The 17,401-nt window shown below is 44.8% G+C and overlaps 2 protein-coding genes across 6 annotated transcripts; one reads left to right on the forward strand and one right to left on the reverse strand.

Annotated features, from left to right (window-relative positions):
- Positions 1 to 286: 286 nt before the first annotated feature.
- On the reverse strand, positions 287 to 5,708 carry LOC100284168 (uncharacterized). 2 transcript variants are annotated; one of them, XR_004856945.1, is made up of 5 exons: positions 5,318 to 5,708; positions 4,936 to 5,027; positions 4,766 to 4,844; positions 4,455 to 4,569; positions 287 to 902 (listed from the first exon to the last, which is right to left on the reverse strand). XR_004856945.1 is itself a non-coding variant. In NM_001157064.2 (4 exons), the coding sequence occupies exons 1-4, from the start codon at positions 5,460 to 5,462 to the stop codon at positions 843 to 845; spliced, it is 399 nt and encodes a 132-aa protein (NP_001150536.1). In that variant the 5' UTR covers positions 5,463 to 5,558; the 3' UTR covers positions 515 to 842. The 2 variants fall into 2 exon arrangements, 1 of the variants encoding a protein (NP_001150536.1); NM_001157064.2 differs by lacking the exon at positions 4,936 to 5,027 and having other exon boundaries at positions 515 to 902; positions 5,318 to 5,558.
- Positions 5,709 to 6,586: 878 nt separating this feature from the next.
- On the forward strand, positions 6,587 to 9,292 carry LOC100282840 (D-tyrosyl-tRNA). 4 transcript variants are annotated; one of them, XR_563494.4, is made up of 9 exons: positions 6,587 to 6,815; positions 6,886 to 6,977; positions 7,508 to 7,574; positions 7,695 to 7,725; positions 7,825 to 7,965; positions 8,473 to 8,498; positions 8,586 to 8,659; positions 8,782 to 8,949; positions 9,050 to 9,292. XR_563494.4 is itself a non-coding variant. In XM_008674665.4 (9 exons), the coding sequence occupies exons 1-8, from the start codon at positions 6,774 to 6,776 to the stop codon at positions 8,925 to 8,927; spliced, it is 483 nt and encodes a 160-aa protein (XP_008672887.1). In that variant the 5' UTR covers positions 6,587 to 6,773; the 3' UTR covers positions 8,928 to 8,949; positions 9,050 to 9,292. The 4 variants fall into 4 exon arrangements, 3 of the variants coding, with proteins under 3 accessions (XP_008672887.1, NP_001384574.1, NP_001384575.1); XM_008674665.4 differs by having other exon boundaries at positions 8,918 to 8,949; NM_001397645.1 differs by having other exon boundaries at positions 6,676 to 6,815; positions 8,918 to 9,277.
- Positions 9,293 to 17,401: the final 8,109 nt, after the last annotated feature.

Consider the following 17,401-nt stretch of genomic DNA (forward strand, 5'->3'; position numbering starts at 1 on the left):
TATTGGCCCATATACCTATCTATATATATGAGAGAGTCATCAGGAGACGTTATCATTGTCATTATCATTCCAAATCTCTCGGTACGTAACATGTCTTTCCTCTGACATTGACACCTTCTAATAGGTTACCTGCACTATTTGATTTTCTACTCTGGTGCCACGACTTATTTAAGAGTAAAAAAGAGCTACCAAACAATGAACGAGGGATTACGAATTATGTATGACAAAATGAAAGGCCCGACATAATTCAAAGCAAGAGAATTGACGTATCCTGCATCCAACGGTCAAAACAAGCAAGACAACACTTCTTGACAAATTTGATGCAGCATGTTCGTTCAGCTCCAGCAAACCCTGGTTACAACTTCATAGATCAGCCATTAAAGCACAATACATGGCTACAATTTTCTTCCAGATCAAATTCCTTCATTTTTCACAAGGCGGAGTCATCTCCGTCTGGTTTATTTACGACTAAGAGCAAGGTCTTTGTTCTCCTTGTTATAAACATGAATAATTGCGAATGCAGAACAGACATCCATTACGATGTTGATTGCACGATTTCTTCGACACATGGACACCATGTACTACTGTATGTATGTACAATGACAATACAATGTAAGCTAAAAAAAACATGAGTTCCACTTCCACTTCCAGCTGCCGCCCAAATGATAACAGTAAGGGCTAGTTTGGGAGCCCGAAAATCGTAGTGGATTGGAGGGACTAAAATCTTCTTCTTAATCAAATTTGAATAATAAGAGGATTTTAGCCCCTCAACTCTCCTCCGATTTTCGGGCTCCCAAACTAGCCTAAATTGTAGTGAGGATAGCCTTGTAAGCTAAAAAAAATCAAAGAACATGAGTTCCAGCTGCCGCCCCAATGATAACAGCAATTGTAGCGAGGATAGCCTGTTATTCCAAATAATTGTCATCAGAATCGCTGAAGTTTTAAAATTTCCCTTAACAAATGACTCGTCGATAGGTGATGATACGGAGTTCATGAGGGCATCTATATAATTGCGATAGCTTTCGGCAATACCAAGAGAATAGAAAAGCATTCCTTTCTTTCAAATGCATGACCCCCTCCCTTTTTGTCTTATATAGATGTGCTTTAGTTATACAAGTTAGTATAAGAAAAAATGGACACTATGGTTTATTAAATTTAGATTTGATGTTCGATGAATAACATGACCGTTTAGACTAATGTTGCTTGCTGGTATACAAGGTATAGTCTAAATGAATGTAAGGTGGACTTCGAATTAGACAAAGTGATGATCCGAATGATCGATACCTTAAGCAAGATATTAGAAGTCATATTAAAGACATGCAAAATATGCTAAGAGTCTAAGACACCAAAAAGTAGAAGCTCGGACGCAAATGCATAAACAAAAAGTGAAATCACCAAAGTTGAGACAAAGAGATGAATAATTTGTAATTCTCTTGATTTTGGATCTGCTTAAATTGACATGGCTTCAATTTTAAGTTAGTTCTAAGTTGTAGAGATTTTTATTAGCTTTCCAAAGTATTCAACATCATCAAAATCGAAATTCGAAACTAAAACTTGTACCCAAAATATAGAAGCATGTAGAACTGAAAATCGGAATTCGAAGTTATAATTTATCATCTTATATGTGATAAAGTCCAAATTGTAGATGTCTTATCCCTAATATCACCTACAAGTGATGTTCACAATTATGTAACATTACCCTCAAAATGGTATTTTGATCTTAAATGTCTAAGTGCATGAATCCTACAAGTCTTCCATACATGTATGCATACTTTTAGGGGAAATCTTCAAACAAGTTAGAAACTTTAAGAGTTGAGACTAACATCTGCTTAAGCTTATTATGTATGTAGTAATGCCATTGAAAGAAAAATAGAATCTTAGGAACTAAGCATAGATGGTCACTTAAAAGTAGTATTTCATATCCTTTATGTACGACATCATACAAACCCATACCAAGTCCAAATTTAATTTCTACATGTAATAGTTGTAAACGATGTCATATGGTATTCCTAAACCGATGTTATTATGTCGTCATTCAATTGGTATATTTTGTGTGCTTTCTCTATTCATTATATAGATCAAACTATCTTTGTGCCCAAAATCCCATTATACATCCACCATATGTATGCATATATTTAGGGAGAGTGTATCTATGTAATGTAAGAGTTACATTTGTGATCAACTCCTTTTCATATATAAAGGATAACAAAAACTTAACCCTCACTTGTCTACTATCATCTTCTTTTTCGGTATTTGATTCTAAAAGGGAAGAATTTGAAGAACCAAAAGCATGCCTAACCTATAAATAAATACCAAAATCATAAATTCAAAAATTTTAAGCTTACAAGGGGTATTGAATATAGGAGAATTATATTTTTGGAGATGGTCCGAGAAAGGGAGGAAGTGGATTTTAGAGTCAAGGGAGGCTAAAATCCATAATCCCACATACATGGACATTGGCAAGGGCAAGATAAATATTCAAACTTCCTTTTAAATGATTTTCTTTAACATCAAATGGTCTTACTCTTGCATCCTAGCAAGTAGATAGTATGTTTTTTTATCTATTATGTGCTTACTTTGGTCGTGTTAGCATCAAACACTGAAAAGGGGATATTGTAAATAATATGGACCCTATGTGCCATTAAGTTTGGATCTTATTATTTCATAAACAGCGTGACCATTTAACTGATGTTGTTTGCTAGTAAACAAGGTATAGTTAAAACGAACACAAAATAAACTTGGAGTTATACAAAGTAATGGTCCAAATTATCAACACCATAATCAAGACATTAGAAGCCATATTAAAGACCGGCAAGATATGCTAAAAATCTAAGACATCAAGAAGTAGAATCCTAGATGCAAAGGCACAACTAAAAGTGAAGCCACCAAACTTGAGATAAAGAGATAGATGAATTAAAATTGTCTTATGATTTTCGATCTATTAAAATTGACATGACTTCAGCTCTAAGCTATAGAGTTTTTCATTAGCTTTTTAAAAAGTTCATGATCATTAAAAATCGGAGTTTAAAGCTAAAAGTTATACTAAAATAAGAAAGCTAAAAGTTATGTCCAAGATATGAAGTGTGTCGGACTGAAAATACAACATCGAGCATGTCAATGCTCCTATCCTATGAGAGGACATAGTAGTGACTTTCATTGAACAATCGGATATGTCTAGTGCTCCTATCAAGGGCAGGTGTCTGATGCTCACAAAAAGGATCGCAATGTCAAATTTCAATAGTCAAATTATTCAATGTGGCATCAGATATTATTATCGGATATGTCCAATGCAGATGCATATTGCTGCAGGTAATGACAACGGCAAGTTTTGGACTTTGAGCCTATAAATGCTCCACTTTAGTACTCTCCACTTGTATATTGCTTAGTAATACACATGATGATTAGTGTAGATATTTTGCAAAGTGTTTAGACTAGTTAGGCCATTGCTTATGCACTTGCTCTAGGTTTAGGCCTAGTATTTAACACTCAATGCTTGTAACACCATTATTATACTCTAATGGGTTTATAGTCATGTGAGACCATACCAACTATGTTTGTGATGTGGACACCACCGTGTACTGGAGAAAACGAGGCCCACAATGGTTTGGCTAGAAACTTGGTAGTGAAGGCAATGAGAAGCGATATGAGAGAGGCCATCTCAAAGACTCACTTACGTGGAAAACTTGGCCCTTGCTAGGACATCCTTACAAGAGGACCCAACAAGGACTAAGGAAAGCACAAACTTTTTGACACCGCAACAAAAATCTTGAAGTTATTAAAAAAGTTTGTATCTCTATCTCAATTAAGTTTGCACACTTTATTTAATGCTTACCTAGATTGTATGCTTTCTTAGTTTAGCTTGCTAGGCAAATGGTAAGTTTGAAATCTAGGTCGCATAACTCTTTTGCGATAGAGATAGCAACACACCTAATAAAATCATAGTTGCATATCTAGATAAATTACTTTCTTGCATGGGTTTTGATTCGATAAAAAATAGAGACCTTAGATTTAAGAAGTAGATTTTAAATTGTCTAATTTATCCTCCTTTCTAGATGCCATGATCCCTTCAATTAGAACTCTCAATGCATGAATTACAAACTAGCAGTTCTATCAAGCATTATAATGGTCAAGAGCAGGGATGAAGTTCATTGGATTTGGATATGACACAGCAGCCGCCAAAACAAGATACTCAAGATGACTGAATTATATGAATACAGACTTTTTTCCAACAACTTGATCTAGCAAGCTCAAAGTACAGCTAAATATTTTCTTATTCTTCTTCAGGGAGCCTGGCGCAAAATCACTAATAACATCAATTTAAGGTTCATTCTCTCGATCGATTCAAAATTTACTGCTAGTCATGCACAGATAAAGAAAGTAGAAGTTGAGCAAGAACGGAAATGTGTTTTATCTACTAGTGCTATCTGATATGTGGAAACAAGTTGTTTACTCACCGCTGCAACACATGCGACATAACCTGGTTTCTCCCTGTAATCAACTCTGGAACAGCACAGCAGAAAGGCTCCAACGTACCAGGGAATGGCACCAAGGAAGAAACCGACTATGAACCTTGAAGCGCAAGGGGTTATCATTAGAAGAAAGAGCAAATAAATCAGAAGGACACGAAGCTATAGCAGCAGCACTGCAATTGCTGTACCATGAATTCTGCCCAGGTATCGAACGTGGGACGACAATGCTGCTTGGCACACATGAATGAATCTAATGTATGAGCAGAGAAAGAAAAAAATGGAGCAAGATGCCTTACAGGAACCATCCAAAACCAATGCCACAACAGGGAAGTCGATCATGGCTACGTCCCCGCACACCTGCCTCGTAATCTCGAGCTGAAAGCGGAGCAAGGAAAACAGAAACATGGAATTTAAGCATACACGGAATGCATCGAAAAGCAGAGCAGGTACTCTACAGTATACGTACATTGCATACAGTGGGCACAGGCACAGGACAAGAAGGGTTTGACAGTAAGTAGGAGTAGACTAGAGAAGTACAGTAGAACCGTCGCTCCAGAACTGAAATGGATTAATAAATATCCTTGTAATAACAAGGTAAAAGGTAATTTACTTTGGTTAGTGGCCCCAGTTTGCACAATAGTAGAGTCGCCGAATAGGGGCAATCAGTTGAGATCAAACGACGCCTAGTCGCCTAGAAACCTCTCGCTCTCTGGGTGTGTGACTGTGTGTGTGTGTGGGACGACGAACGATGCCTAGAAACTTGATCCCGCAGATTTTTGTCTTATAAATGGTACGCCTAGAAAGTGAATTGGGGAAGTATTCGAGAAAGGAAATCGCAGCAGCGTTACCGGGAACGGCCTGGTAGTCGCCGCGGTGGTGGGCGGAGAGGCTCGGCGGCGGGCGCGGGGGCGGGTAGCTGGGCGGCCCCTGGAAGGTGCCGTAGTGTACACCGCCTCCTTGGGGCTTGGAGCCGTCGGCCTCCTCCCCGCTCATCCTGCTGCGCGCCCAACTCCTCTGGCTCTACCCTCTCTCCTCTCCCGGAGGCCGGAGCACGCAGTTTGGTCCGGTAGCCTGACAACAAGTGACAACGCCACACTTTGGACGGGAACAGGAGGGATCAAACTGGGGCAGGAGGAAGGAAGGAGGCCGCCCCGCCAGCTGTCGTCGTGGCCCATGTGCATGCCATGCACGCCACGCGGACGATCGGCTGGCCGTTGCCCTCCCGGGTCCGGGCCCAGCGCCCCCAGCTAATCGTTTCAGAAGAGAACATGCCAAAAGGCGAAATGATCGATCGCTGAGTTAATAATAACCAGTTGATTAGCCGTGGATTTCTTTATAAGCTGAATAACGCCGCGAGACGTGGATGATCAGATAGCATTTGCAGCCGCCGCGGCGGCGGCGAGACTGACTGGACTGCGAGAGAGGCACGCAACGACACGCCAGGCGTGCCACCAAAAAGGTCAATTTGCCACCTCATTCTAAAGCAGCTAGTAACTATTCCGCTTTGGCATGGTGTAGTAGGCTGATGTCATGCCAGAGTGATATTACATGAGTGATTGGATGCTTCTGCTTTTTAAGGATTTATTACTGTATCCTATCGTGATTTCTAGAGCATCACATGCTAGTACAAAGTAATTTCCTTCATCCTTTATTAACTCATACGCTGATTTCTATGGACTAATTTCACATTTATCAAGAGCCACTCCTGTGAAATATTTACAAATGATTTATCTGAGACACCTTGGGCACTGCATCAGAAATTTCTCTACGCTGTGAAATGAAATTTCCCTTCTCTTCGTCAGCATCGACTCCAAGCCGATTCAGAAGTTTTAGACCATACTGTTTTCCCCCTGAATCCCTGATTTAATTTTATGAAATGAGACACTGTTAGAGGTTTTTCTGTGTAAAGCCTCATATTTAAATTTGAGGTACTAGTTTAAAATAACTTGCATGTATTCCTTGACACAATAATGTAGATCGTAATATTTGTTGTGTTATTTCCTCTAGGCACAGAATATTTTGTCAAGTATATTATCATGTAATATTTTGTCAAGAATTTTTAGTTCAGGCAACAGAACAAATGCAAAGCCCGACCCAGTAAGTTATTGGCGCCTTTTTCACGGCCCATCAACGGGGTGTTTGACAACAAAGGCCCATCAACGAGGCATCCGGGTCCGCGCATTGCACTAGCTCCCCCCAGGCTCTACCAGAACCGCCGCCGTTTCTGGATCTCTCGACGGCGAGCAGCGACTCGTCCGGTCGTCCCTCAGCACTGTGCTTGGCGGACGCAGGACAAGACACAGGATGAGGGCTGTGGTGCAGCGCGTCCTCTCGGCCAGTGTCGAGGTGAGCGCGCTCTCCAGTGCACTGCAATTCGCTCGGAATCTTCCCTGAATGCTTCTCTGTGGGGTCGCAGGTCGAGGGGCGAATAGTGTCTGCGATCGGCCCTGGACTCCTCGTTCTCGTCGGCGTCCACGAGGCGGACACGGACTCCGACGCCGACTACATGTATAACACTCTTCTCCTTTCATTCGCCTCCCACTTCCTCCAGTTACTGGTTTATACTGCTAGCCATCGTCTCAATTATTGTCTGTTTACCTATGACTATATCTTTATAGCTCATCAGAATCTGCAGTGGGGATGTGTTCACCGGATATCAGTTAGCAGTGTACTGTGTTGATTCAGTAACCAGTTATTTGAGCTGACGGAGTGATTGCAGTGCAGAATGTAATGATGATCCTTGATAAATGAATGATAGCATTAGTCACTTGTACTGCTAACGTAATCTGTTGTGTGGTATGTTTTTTGTGTTTAGTACCGCATGCGGCATGCATTCGGTGCCAGCTTCGTTATTAGTATTCTTTGGCAAATATATTATGTGTCCAACATATCGGGCTTTGCCAAATTCTGACACCTTTTTTTCTGATATGTTGTTAACTTACCACCCTTTTTATGAAATTTTGTTTATGCTGAAATGTTAAATTAACATGACCTGCTGTTATACCTCTAATTTGCATGCTAATACTACCCTTACATAGTTGTCGGAAGGTCCTGAACATGAGGCTGTTTTCAAATGACAAGACTGGAAAAGCATGGGATCAAAGTGTAAGCCTCAGACCATCTTGGCCCAAAGAATAAAGTTGGCCTACTTGAGAATGTTAATTATTTCTTGCACTTCGTATGAGCTTTGAAGTCTAATTTAAATAAGATTTTTCTTCCCTGCAGGTTATGCAGCGTAACTTTGAAGTGCTATTGGGTAATATGATGATGCAGCCTTTCACCATGTGTAAAATATAAATAGCCTCCATTAAATCTGTTATTAACCACTACATTTCTGACATGATGTCTTCTTCAGTCAGTCAGTTCACCTTATACGGCATCCTGAAGGGTAATAAGCCAGATTTTCACGTGGCTATGTCACCTGCAAAAGCGAAACCATTCTATGCTTCTCTAGTTGAGAAATTTCAAAGGTCATACTCGGCTGATTCAGTGAAAGGTAACAAATATGTATTTTATAATTAATTCGTTGCGCTTTACACAGTTTGCCAACCTGAATTCTTGAATACCAAATCAATGTTCTCTTTCCTTTTGTTAACATGGATATGCCTATATTTTGGATTTTCCTGTTATTATTGATACATTCATTGTAACGTTCCCACGCCGCCCATGGTCCTGTGTTGAACATTCTTTTCTGCTGGATGTACATTTCATCTTCTCAATAGTCACTTCCTGTTATGATATGCCGATAACATAGCTATTTCTTTAGTGATGTTTTCCAGATGTTCTGCTCACTTGTTTACTTCGCTGAACTATTGGCCTATTGCCATAGTATGTCTATGCTCCCCATACTCATAATACATGATCTTCTTGCACTTGTTATTTCTCTGCTGCTACTATTGCTTTTGCTGTTTTGCACTATGTTCCATCTACATCTAAAGATTTCTGCCATGAGTCACTGTATCACATGAAAATATATGTGACGATTTCCTACTTTGACTGGCAGATGGTGTTTTTGGAGCGATGATGAAGGTGCCTCTGACTGAAACATGTTATTTGTCCTCATAGCGTTTGATTGACCTTCTCAGAAAAAAAGGTGTAAATTGGAAAGCCTTGCAGGTTTCTTTGGTGAATGATGGCCCCGTGACAATGCAAATCGACTCACCCTCACTGCAAGGTGCTGCTCAGTCAAGGTGAGTTCGTTCAAATTACCAGGTTTATTTTAATCTTTATTGAACCATACACTTGCTAGCTAGAATAGCATGCAAGGTTATACAGACTTGTCTGAACTATTCATTTCTATGCATTTGAACAGCAATGGTTATGATGATTTGGTTGCGGATGGTGAAGCAAGAGTAGCTAAAGAGACGTGTTAAAATTCTGGGTCTCTTGCTGACCTAGGGTTTAGGGTTCTCCATCACATCTTTCTCATTCAGATTTTTTTGGTGCAGTTGGATCTGAAAGCCCTCCTGCTGTGCACTTGGTATGAACTTTGCGTCTATCTGGTAGGCTGGTCACAAAGAAAATATCAGAATTGAAGTTGGTATTAGTCATGTGATTTGCCGTTAATTTTTTTTAAACAGTTCTAGCGCTTTGTCATTGCCAGTCAGTTACAGCACTGCTTCAGTCTGCGGAGGCATAGCCTTTTGCGCAAATGACAGAACCAGACACATTCTCTAGACTATATTTGTCATCTTATTCATTTTTCTACTGCGGATAATACTCTTATCAATATGGGAGCTACACATGAGCTTGTGGCTTCTCAACAATGTAGTATCTAGGGTCTTATTACTGAATTAGCAATCTTCAGTACATCTATGGATGAAGTTCAGCTCTGGTCTATATATCAGCTGAACTGTCTCTGTCTCCTACTTGAGCAGAACTCAAACAACCAAAAATCAATACTTGGGATCCTCTTTCACCCGAGTTATTACTTGTTAGCAGCACTGTAGCAGCTAGTGTCACATGCAGCAGAGACAATGCAGAGATGCCAACATGACTGAAGGATAATTTTCTTTTGCACTAGGTTTATTTGACCAAGAGTAACTCCATTAATACTTTACTAGTCTAATGTCTGTGTTACAACGACACACACTCATATTTAATACCCATAAAAATAAATTTAATATTGAAGTGAACAAATATCCACATATAAGATATTATTAAAGATATTAAACTGATAAGAACAAATATTATAATTTATCTTAGTTAAGAGGACGAGAAAGATATGAGTTGAAAATGAGTTCGATCCCGTTTTATATAACTCGATCGGTCGTTCGTCCTTCTTTAACTAGCGATGTGTATTATGTGGGAGCGCTGTTACGTGTGACTTTCTATCGTGTAGAGCTTGAGTGGTTTCTTAGGTCCATCTGTGGTGTAACGGCTCATTGGTAGGTACGAAACGGGGGGAGAGGGATAGATCTACACGTGACACGCGAAACTCGTGTTTTAAAAGAGTAAAGATAAAAGATATGATACTAAGTTATAATTGAGAAATTTTTGTACAATTCTAATAACATCACTGATATGTCACGATAATTATGAGAGTATTTGTTGGTTAAAGCCTTATTCTAAGAAAATGAAGTAAGCATTGTAATTTCAAATGGAGGGAATAGATAACATTATCACCAATATTGAAGTTTTTAGTACCCTGATACAGTAACTCTCATCTCACCTCAGCATGGTTGTCACCGTTGAACACCAAAAGTGACGGGGCCGGACCATCCGCGCCCCACGATCAGATTAACCTGGCGATTATCCTTATCTCATGTGTGGTTATCCATCTAATCACATAGGTTTTGTTAGCTATCGTCTAGGAACGAGTCTAGACCTCCCACATATATATATGAAGGGGTACGACCGATTGAGAACCTCGAACATATTCCAATCAAATCAATTACTTTCTTTATCATTCCTGCCCTAGGAGTAGATGTAGCATAGTCTAGTTATAGCATTCCGCAAATCCACCTCCACCCATATTCAACTCTACGTCGTCTAGATCCGTCTTGGGTGGCCTGTCGACCCTAAGACGACCCTAGGATCTTATCCCCTGGGGTGCAAGATCTGGTTGCCCACTCAAGATCTCTTACTAGAATTGATCTCTCCGTTTCTAGGCGACTCTACATCATATGGGGACACCCCGGGTGACCCATCGACCCAGAGCGCCGACCCAGAGCCCTAAGATCTCTTCCCCAGGGGCGGCATCTAGATTCCAACGAGGAGGAAGATGAACCTGCGCCATCACGGATCGTCCGGCCCTGCGCGCGAACCGTCCGGTGCGACGCAGGGAAGGCGACGCTCCTGCGCCCAGGTCGCGGACCATCTGGCCCAGAGCCGCGGACCATCTGTGTCACCACAGAGGGCGCCGCTAGGTGATACACCCCTGTGATTGGCGCTGCCCAAATCGGCACCAACAGTCACCGTGCCACGGCGAGAAGAGTCGCTAACCGGACGCCATTGCCTAGGCATTCATTTGTCGAGCAAAAGCTAGCAAGTATGCAAATGCAACATACATGATATATCAAGTACTAGCAAATAAAATATAGTTTCAGCAGACAACAACTCGGCAAGTAGCAAGCAGCTATATAAGTCTAGAAAATACATGATAAAGTAAATAACTGATAAAGTGATAAATATGCATAGGCATATGGCATTGTCGGAGAGGAAATCTCCGGCCGGGTGGCGGAATGCACCCGCCCTAAATCCTAAGATGAGGAGGGGCCTAAGCGTTTTGCCTGTTAGGTGGAAACGGGAAGAACACAAGAACACACAAGGATTTATAGTGGTTCGGGCCGCCGGAGCGTAATACACTACTCCATTGTGTGATGTATTGAGCTTGAGAGCTTGTATGAACTTGTGAGTCTGAGAGTCTAAGTGTGTCTGCCTTGTAACATTGCATGCCTCCCCTTTTATAGCTCAAGGGGGGCACGTACAAGGTTGTTGAGCCCCGACATGCGGGCCTAGGAACATAACCGATGTAATACTTGTAGCAACCAATGCTAGTCGCCAGTGCGATCTCCTTGCGCCCTGATATCTGCGGTCTACGTAGCATTGGCGTGCAGCGGAAGCTTCCCTGATAACGTACGAGTGATGATGAGCACAGTGCACTCCGCAGCATGGGTGTACTGCCTGCCAACGGAACGGACAAGCACGCCGCCTGCGGGACGACCTGGTCGCCGCTTGCCCGCGGAACGGACAAGGCTCATTAAATGCTGAGGCGGCACATCGCCTGTCAGTGGAATAGACAGGCGGCGTGCCTTATTCGCAATAAAAGCAGTGTCGCGTGGCCTAGAGGCCTTATGTCAGGCTCCGCTCGTCGGCTTACATCACGGGCAGTCGGCCACGCGGTAGCATCGGGTCTCCGCCTGAGCAGGGAGCGGAATCATACGCGGTATGGTCCGGACACGTGTCGGCTCCGGACCCCCGCCTGACCTTGATCAAGGCCTGAGTATTCTTTGTCCCGGAATCCCGGGATCTTGCTGTGAGTGGCCCGGACCCTGCACAGGGGGGTCCGGGACCCATCCCAGGGGTCCGGGCACGCCCGTGGGGGTTCTAGACCTTACCCGGAGGTCTGGTCCGTTCGTATAGGGGTCCGGCACTTTCCCATGGGGGTCCGGAGCCACTGTAGATATTCTGGAGTATATCGTCTTTTCTGGCCATGTGGCGACCCGAGAGCCATCCACGTGGTGGGGTCGGGCGTTGTTTACCACGCGACTAGAGGTAGCCGCATGGGCATCGTGCCTTCACACTGTAGTAAGGGGTACCCCTGTTCCAGGGTACCGACAGTGGCCCCCGGGCCCACCTTAGGGGAGGACACGAGCATGTAGGTGGGGCCAAAGCTTGATTGGCGATTGGCGCACTGCTTCCGTGCGCTCGCTGACGTAATCCCTGCCAGTCCGCCTTCGGTCACGCCAACTGCCACGTCTGTCCCCGCGGCTGACTGACCCGTGGCCTTCGCACTTGATGGTTTTGCCGGGCCACACGCGGGGTGCCTCGATACCGCTGCATTGGTTTTGAAATTCACCTTCTCTGTCTTCTCCGACGGCCCCGAGGAGGTGCGGTACTGGCGCGAGCGGCGGTTCGACTTCTCTGCACCCAGGAACCGGCGCCCAAGGAGGATGACTCGTGGGTCCGGGCCCCTGTGTCAGACACTGGGCTGTTGGTTTCGGCGGAGGTGAAGAGGCGCGCTACCACGGGCGGCGGCTTGCTCCTCACGCTGCGGTTCGCCTTCTTCGCACTCGGAGACCGACGCCCAAGGAGTATGACTCGTGGGCCCAGGCCCCCGCTTCAGAGGTTGGTCCGCTGCTTTCGGCGGAGATGAAGAGGCGCGGCGGTTCGCTTCTCGCGTGGCGGTTCGCCTTCTTCGCACACGGAGACCGACGCCCAAGGAGTATGACTCGTGGGCCCGGGCCCCCGTGACAGAGGCTGGGGCGCCTTGGTGTGCGTCGGGCGAGGTTTTCTGTGGTGTCTCGGGGCGTGAGTGGGGGAGTGTTTCTTAAAAAGGGATACCCCCGAGTGCGGTAGTCATTCTCATCACTCGCTGCGCCCTTTCTCCCTCGAGTTCTCCGCGCTCTTCTGCTGCCGTAGCCGCCATGGCCCTGCTAGACCCTCCCAAGTGCTTCCAGTCCGAGGTGGCACTCAACTTGGTGCGCAACCTGCTCGGATGGGGTGCGCCGGCGTTCGCCGGAAGGATCCGTGTCGGCGTCTCTCCTCACGACGATCTCGCCGCCGTGGAGTTCGTGCTCTTCGTCTCCAACCTCCCCTGTGGGTTGGCGCTGTCGATCTCGTCTTTCTTCGTCCGTATGGTGGAGCTGCTCGACCTCCAACCTCAGCACTTCACACCCCGCTTCATCTCTCAGGCGGCCATCTTCGCCTACCTCTGCGAGATGTCCGTGGGGGCGACGCTTCTTCCTCCAACATACGGACAAAAGGGTGTTGCGCAGCGACCTTCCGGAGGCGGAATGCGAGTTGAGCTGCGGCTCCATCTTTCGCGTCTTCACCAGCATCCCATGGTGCACCTCCATGAACTGGTCTAGCTCCAACTCCATGAGGTGGGAAGCGAGCTGAGCTGCGGCTTCGTCTCTTTGGCTTTGATGGCTTCGGTGTCGCCTCTAATGGTGACCGTTGGTCCGGTTGCTGATACTGAAGGCGCCACCCGGGAGGTCGTACAAGATGCCGTGGAGACGGCGGCCGCGTGCCTCCAGCGCGACCCTACTGATGTCGAGTAGCTCATACCTGTAGAAATGAGGCTAGGGCTCCGCTTGAAGGCGGATGTAATAACTTTCGTTTTTGTAAGATACTTTTGGGAACTATCAATTAAATAGCTCTTATCTGTATGATGCTTGTTCTTGCTGTGTGTGGTTTTATCAACTCCTTTCCTGATACATGGCCCCCCTGGGACATAGGCTCGACGTGTCGAGGCTAGATACCAGCATACCTAAGAAAGAGTTGGTGTCCCGGCCCCTAGGAGGCAGTCTCGACTGGGACCTGGTGAGAGCACCTAGAGGGGGGGTGAATAGATGATCCTGTAAAATTCAACAACTAATAGTCACAAATCTTGGTTATACACATGTTAGTGTGACTAAGTAGTTGCGAAGCGAGTTCTTGTGGCCAAGACAATCACAAAAAGATCAACACAAGAGACATGTGATTTTATCCCGTGGTTCGGCCAAGTAACACTTGCCTACTTCCACGTTGTGGCGTCCCAATGGATGAGGGTTGCACTCAACCCCTTTCAAGTGATCCAATGATCAACTTGAATACCACGACTTTTCTTTGCTTATCTCTTTTTCCCGTTTGCGAGGAATCTCCACAAGTTGGAGTCTCTCGCCCTTACAACAAAGATCACAATGAAAGCACAGAGTAAGGTTGGGAAAAGCAACACACACTAGAATTAAATCCACACCGCAAACACGCACACAAGTGAGAAGATGAGCACACAAAACACGCGCGGGGAGTTTGCAACTCGAAAAGTGCTCCAATCTCAAGAACGATGAACGATTGCGTGAAAGTGAGGACTAGAAGTCTTGGAATGCTTAGATTGTGCTTGGGTGACTCCTCTATGTGCCTAGGGGTCCCTTTTATAGCCCCAAGGCAGCTAGGAGTCGTTGGAGGCCAACATGGAAGGCTATCCTTGCCTTTTGTCGGGTGGCTGAGAGCACCTAGAGGGGGGGTGAATAGGTGATCCTGTAAAACTTGAACTTAATGCCACAAAAACTTGGTTAAGCGTTAGCACAGAATTGCCAAGTGGCTAGAGAAGAGTCTTAGTGAAACACAATGACCACAAGAGAATCAACACAGGTAGACACAGTGGTTTATCCCGTGGTTCGGCCAAGTACAACACTTGCCTACTTCCATGTTGTGGCGTCCCAACGGACGAGGGTTGCAATCAACCCCTCTCAAGCGGTCCAAAGACCCACTTGAATACCACGGTGTTTGCTTTTCTTTTCTATATCCCGTTCGCGAGGAATCTCCACAACTTGGAGTCTCTCGCCCTTACAAAGATGTTCTCAAAGAAGCACGGAGTAAGGGATGGATTAGCAACTCACACAAGACACAAAGATCACAGCAAATACGCACACACAAGACCCAGACTTAAGCTCAAAAGACTAGCACACTAGAACAGAGCTTAAATCACTAGAATGTTGAACAAGTGCGCAAGAATGGAGTGTGAGTGATCAAGAGTGCTCAATGAATGCTTGGTATACTCCTCCATGCGCCTAGGGGTCCCTTTTATAGCCCCAAGGCAACTAGGAGCCGTTTGAGAGCAATCCGGGAAGGCAATTCTTGCCTTCTGTCGGCTGGCGCACCGGATAGTCCGGTGCACCACCGGACACTGTCCGGTGTGGATTTCCTTCCTTATTTGGCGAAGCCGACCGTTGGCAGCCTTGGAGCCATTGGCGCACCGGACACTGTCCGGTGCACACCGGACAGTCCGGTGCCCCCTCCTGACCGTTGGCTCGGCCACGTGTCTCGCGCGGATCGCGCAGCCGACCGTTGGCCCGGCCGACCGTTGGCTCACCGGACAGTCCGGTGCACACCGGACAGTCCGGTGAATTATAGCCGTACGCCGTTAATTCCTTCCCGAGAGCAGCTAGTTCGCCTGAGCCAGCCTGGCACACCGGACACTGTCCGGTGCACCACCGGACAGTCCGGTGCACTCAGACAGAGCTGGCTTTGGCTGAAACAAAGCTATCTCTCTCCAATTTGTTTTCTCCTATTTCCAGCACTTAGACACAATACATTAGTCTCTAAAACAATGTACTAAGTCTAAGAAACATACCTTTATACTTGATTTGTACTTTGTCCACCATTTGACACTTAGGCACTTGTGTTGGACACTAAATCACCAAAACACTTAGAAATGGCCCAAGGGCACATTTCCTTTTCAATCTCCCTCTTTTTGGTGATTTATGCCAACACAACATAAAGCAAGTAGAACAAGTACAAAATCAATTCAAATAAGAACTCAAATTTGTTTTGAATCAAATTTGGCATATATGGATCATTCTTTGCCACCACTTGGTTTGTTTTTGCAAATCAAACTCAATTTCCTATCTCTAAGTCAAACACACTTGTAGAGACATAAAGAGAGTTGTTTCAATAGAAATTGATCACAGTATCAAAAATTCCCCCTATTTCCCATAATCAACCATTCTCCCCACATGAGACCAATGAGACCACAATGAGACCAACTTTTGACAATAAGAGACAAACGAGAGTATTTTGACAAACAAAAACTCTAACTCTACTATTTTCAAAATTCACAAGTGGTAGCTGATCCATTTCTTGCTTTGGCCTTGTTTTCTCCCCCTTTGGCATCAAGCACCAAAACGGGATCAACTTTGGCCCTAGAACCCCATTGCCTCACCAAAATCTTCAAGTAAGAATATAAAGGCAATAAGAGTACATTAGATGAACTTGGAATATGTTACCCTCTCATCGGAGTGCAGTGGAAGTCTTTCATGGTCCAAGTCCACCTTTTTTTAACCTCCTTTGAGACTTAATTAAGCAAACTTAAACACACAGTTAGTCTCAAAGGGTCAAGTTGTAACACATCTCCCCCTAAATTTGTGCATCACGTGCAAATGGACTTGTAAGTTCCGGGGAGTGCTTGTACAACTTGAGCACCATAAATAAACAACAAAATGCATAAGGAACATGATCAAAGGCATAAACACATGTATGCTATAATTCAATCCAAGTTCCGCGAATCTAAGACATTTAGCTCACTACGCAACTTGCAAAAGGTCTGCTCATCTAAAGGCTTGGTAAAGATATCGGCTAGCTGGTTCTCGGAGCTAACATGAAACACTTCGATATCTCCCTTTTGCTGGTGGTCTCTCAAAAAGTGATGCCGGATGTCTATGTGCTTTGTGCGGCTGTGCTCAACAGGATTATCCGCCATGCGGATAGCACTCTCATTATCACATAGGAGTGGGACTTTGCTCAGATTGTAGCCAAAGTCCCGGAGGGTTTGCCTCATCCAAAGTAGTTGCGCGCAACACTGTCCTGCGGCAACGTACTCGGCCTCAGCGGTGGATAGGGCAACGGAGGTTTGTTTCTTAGAACTCCACGACACCAGGGACCTTCCTAAGAATTGGCACGTCCCCGATGTACTCTTCCTATCGACCTTACATCCAGCATAGTCAGAGTCTGAATATCCAATCAAGTCAAAGGTAGACCCCTTTGGATACCAGATCCCGAAACAAGGCGTAGCGACTAAATATCTAAGAATTCGCTTCACCGCCACTAAGTGACATTCCTTTGGATCGGATTGAAATCTAGCACACATGCATACGCTAAGCATAATATCCGGTCTACTAGCACATAAATAAAGTAAAGACCCTATCATAGACCGGTATGCCTTTTGATCAACGGACTTACCTCCTTTGTTGAGGTCTGTGTGTCCGTCGGTGCCCATTGGAGTCTTTGCG

The sequence above is a fragment of the Zea mays genome, chromosome 3, assembly GCF_902167145.1.
Source record: "Zea mays cultivar B73 chromosome 3, Zm-B73-REFERENCE-NAM-5.0, whole genome shotgun sequence".
NCBI classification, from domain to species: Eukaryota; Viridiplantae; Streptophyta; class Magnoliopsida; order Poales; family Poaceae; genus Zea; species Zea mays.

Excerpts from the sequence above, each read along its gene's own strand:
- LOC100284168 (NM_001157064.2), bottom strand. The coding sequence starts at position 5,462 with ATGAGCGGGGAGGAGGCCGACGGCTCCAAGCCCCAAGGAGGCGGTGTA. Across the intron at positions 4,845-5,317 it reads CGACTACCAGGCCGTTCCCG|CTCGAGATTACGAGGCAGGT; the intron begins GTAACGCTGCTG and ends CTCCGCTTTCAG. Across the intron at positions 903-4,454 it reads ATGTCGCATGTGTTGCAGCG|GCTATCCTCGCTACAATTGC; the intron begins GTGAGTAAACAA and ends TTGGAATAACAG.
- LOC100282840 (NM_001397646.1), top strand. The coding sequence starts at position 6,774 with ATGAGGGCTGTGGTGCAGCGCGTCCTCTCGGCCAGTGTCGAG. Across the intron at positions 7,726-7,824 it reads TAACTTTGAAGTGCTATTGG|TCAGTCAGTTCACCTTATAC; the intron begins GTAATATGATGA and ends TGTCTTCTTCAG. Across the intron at positions 7,966-8,472 it reads CTCGGCTGATTCAGTGAAAG|ATGGTGTTTTTGGAGCGATG; the intron begins GTAACAAATATG and ends TTTGACTGGCAG.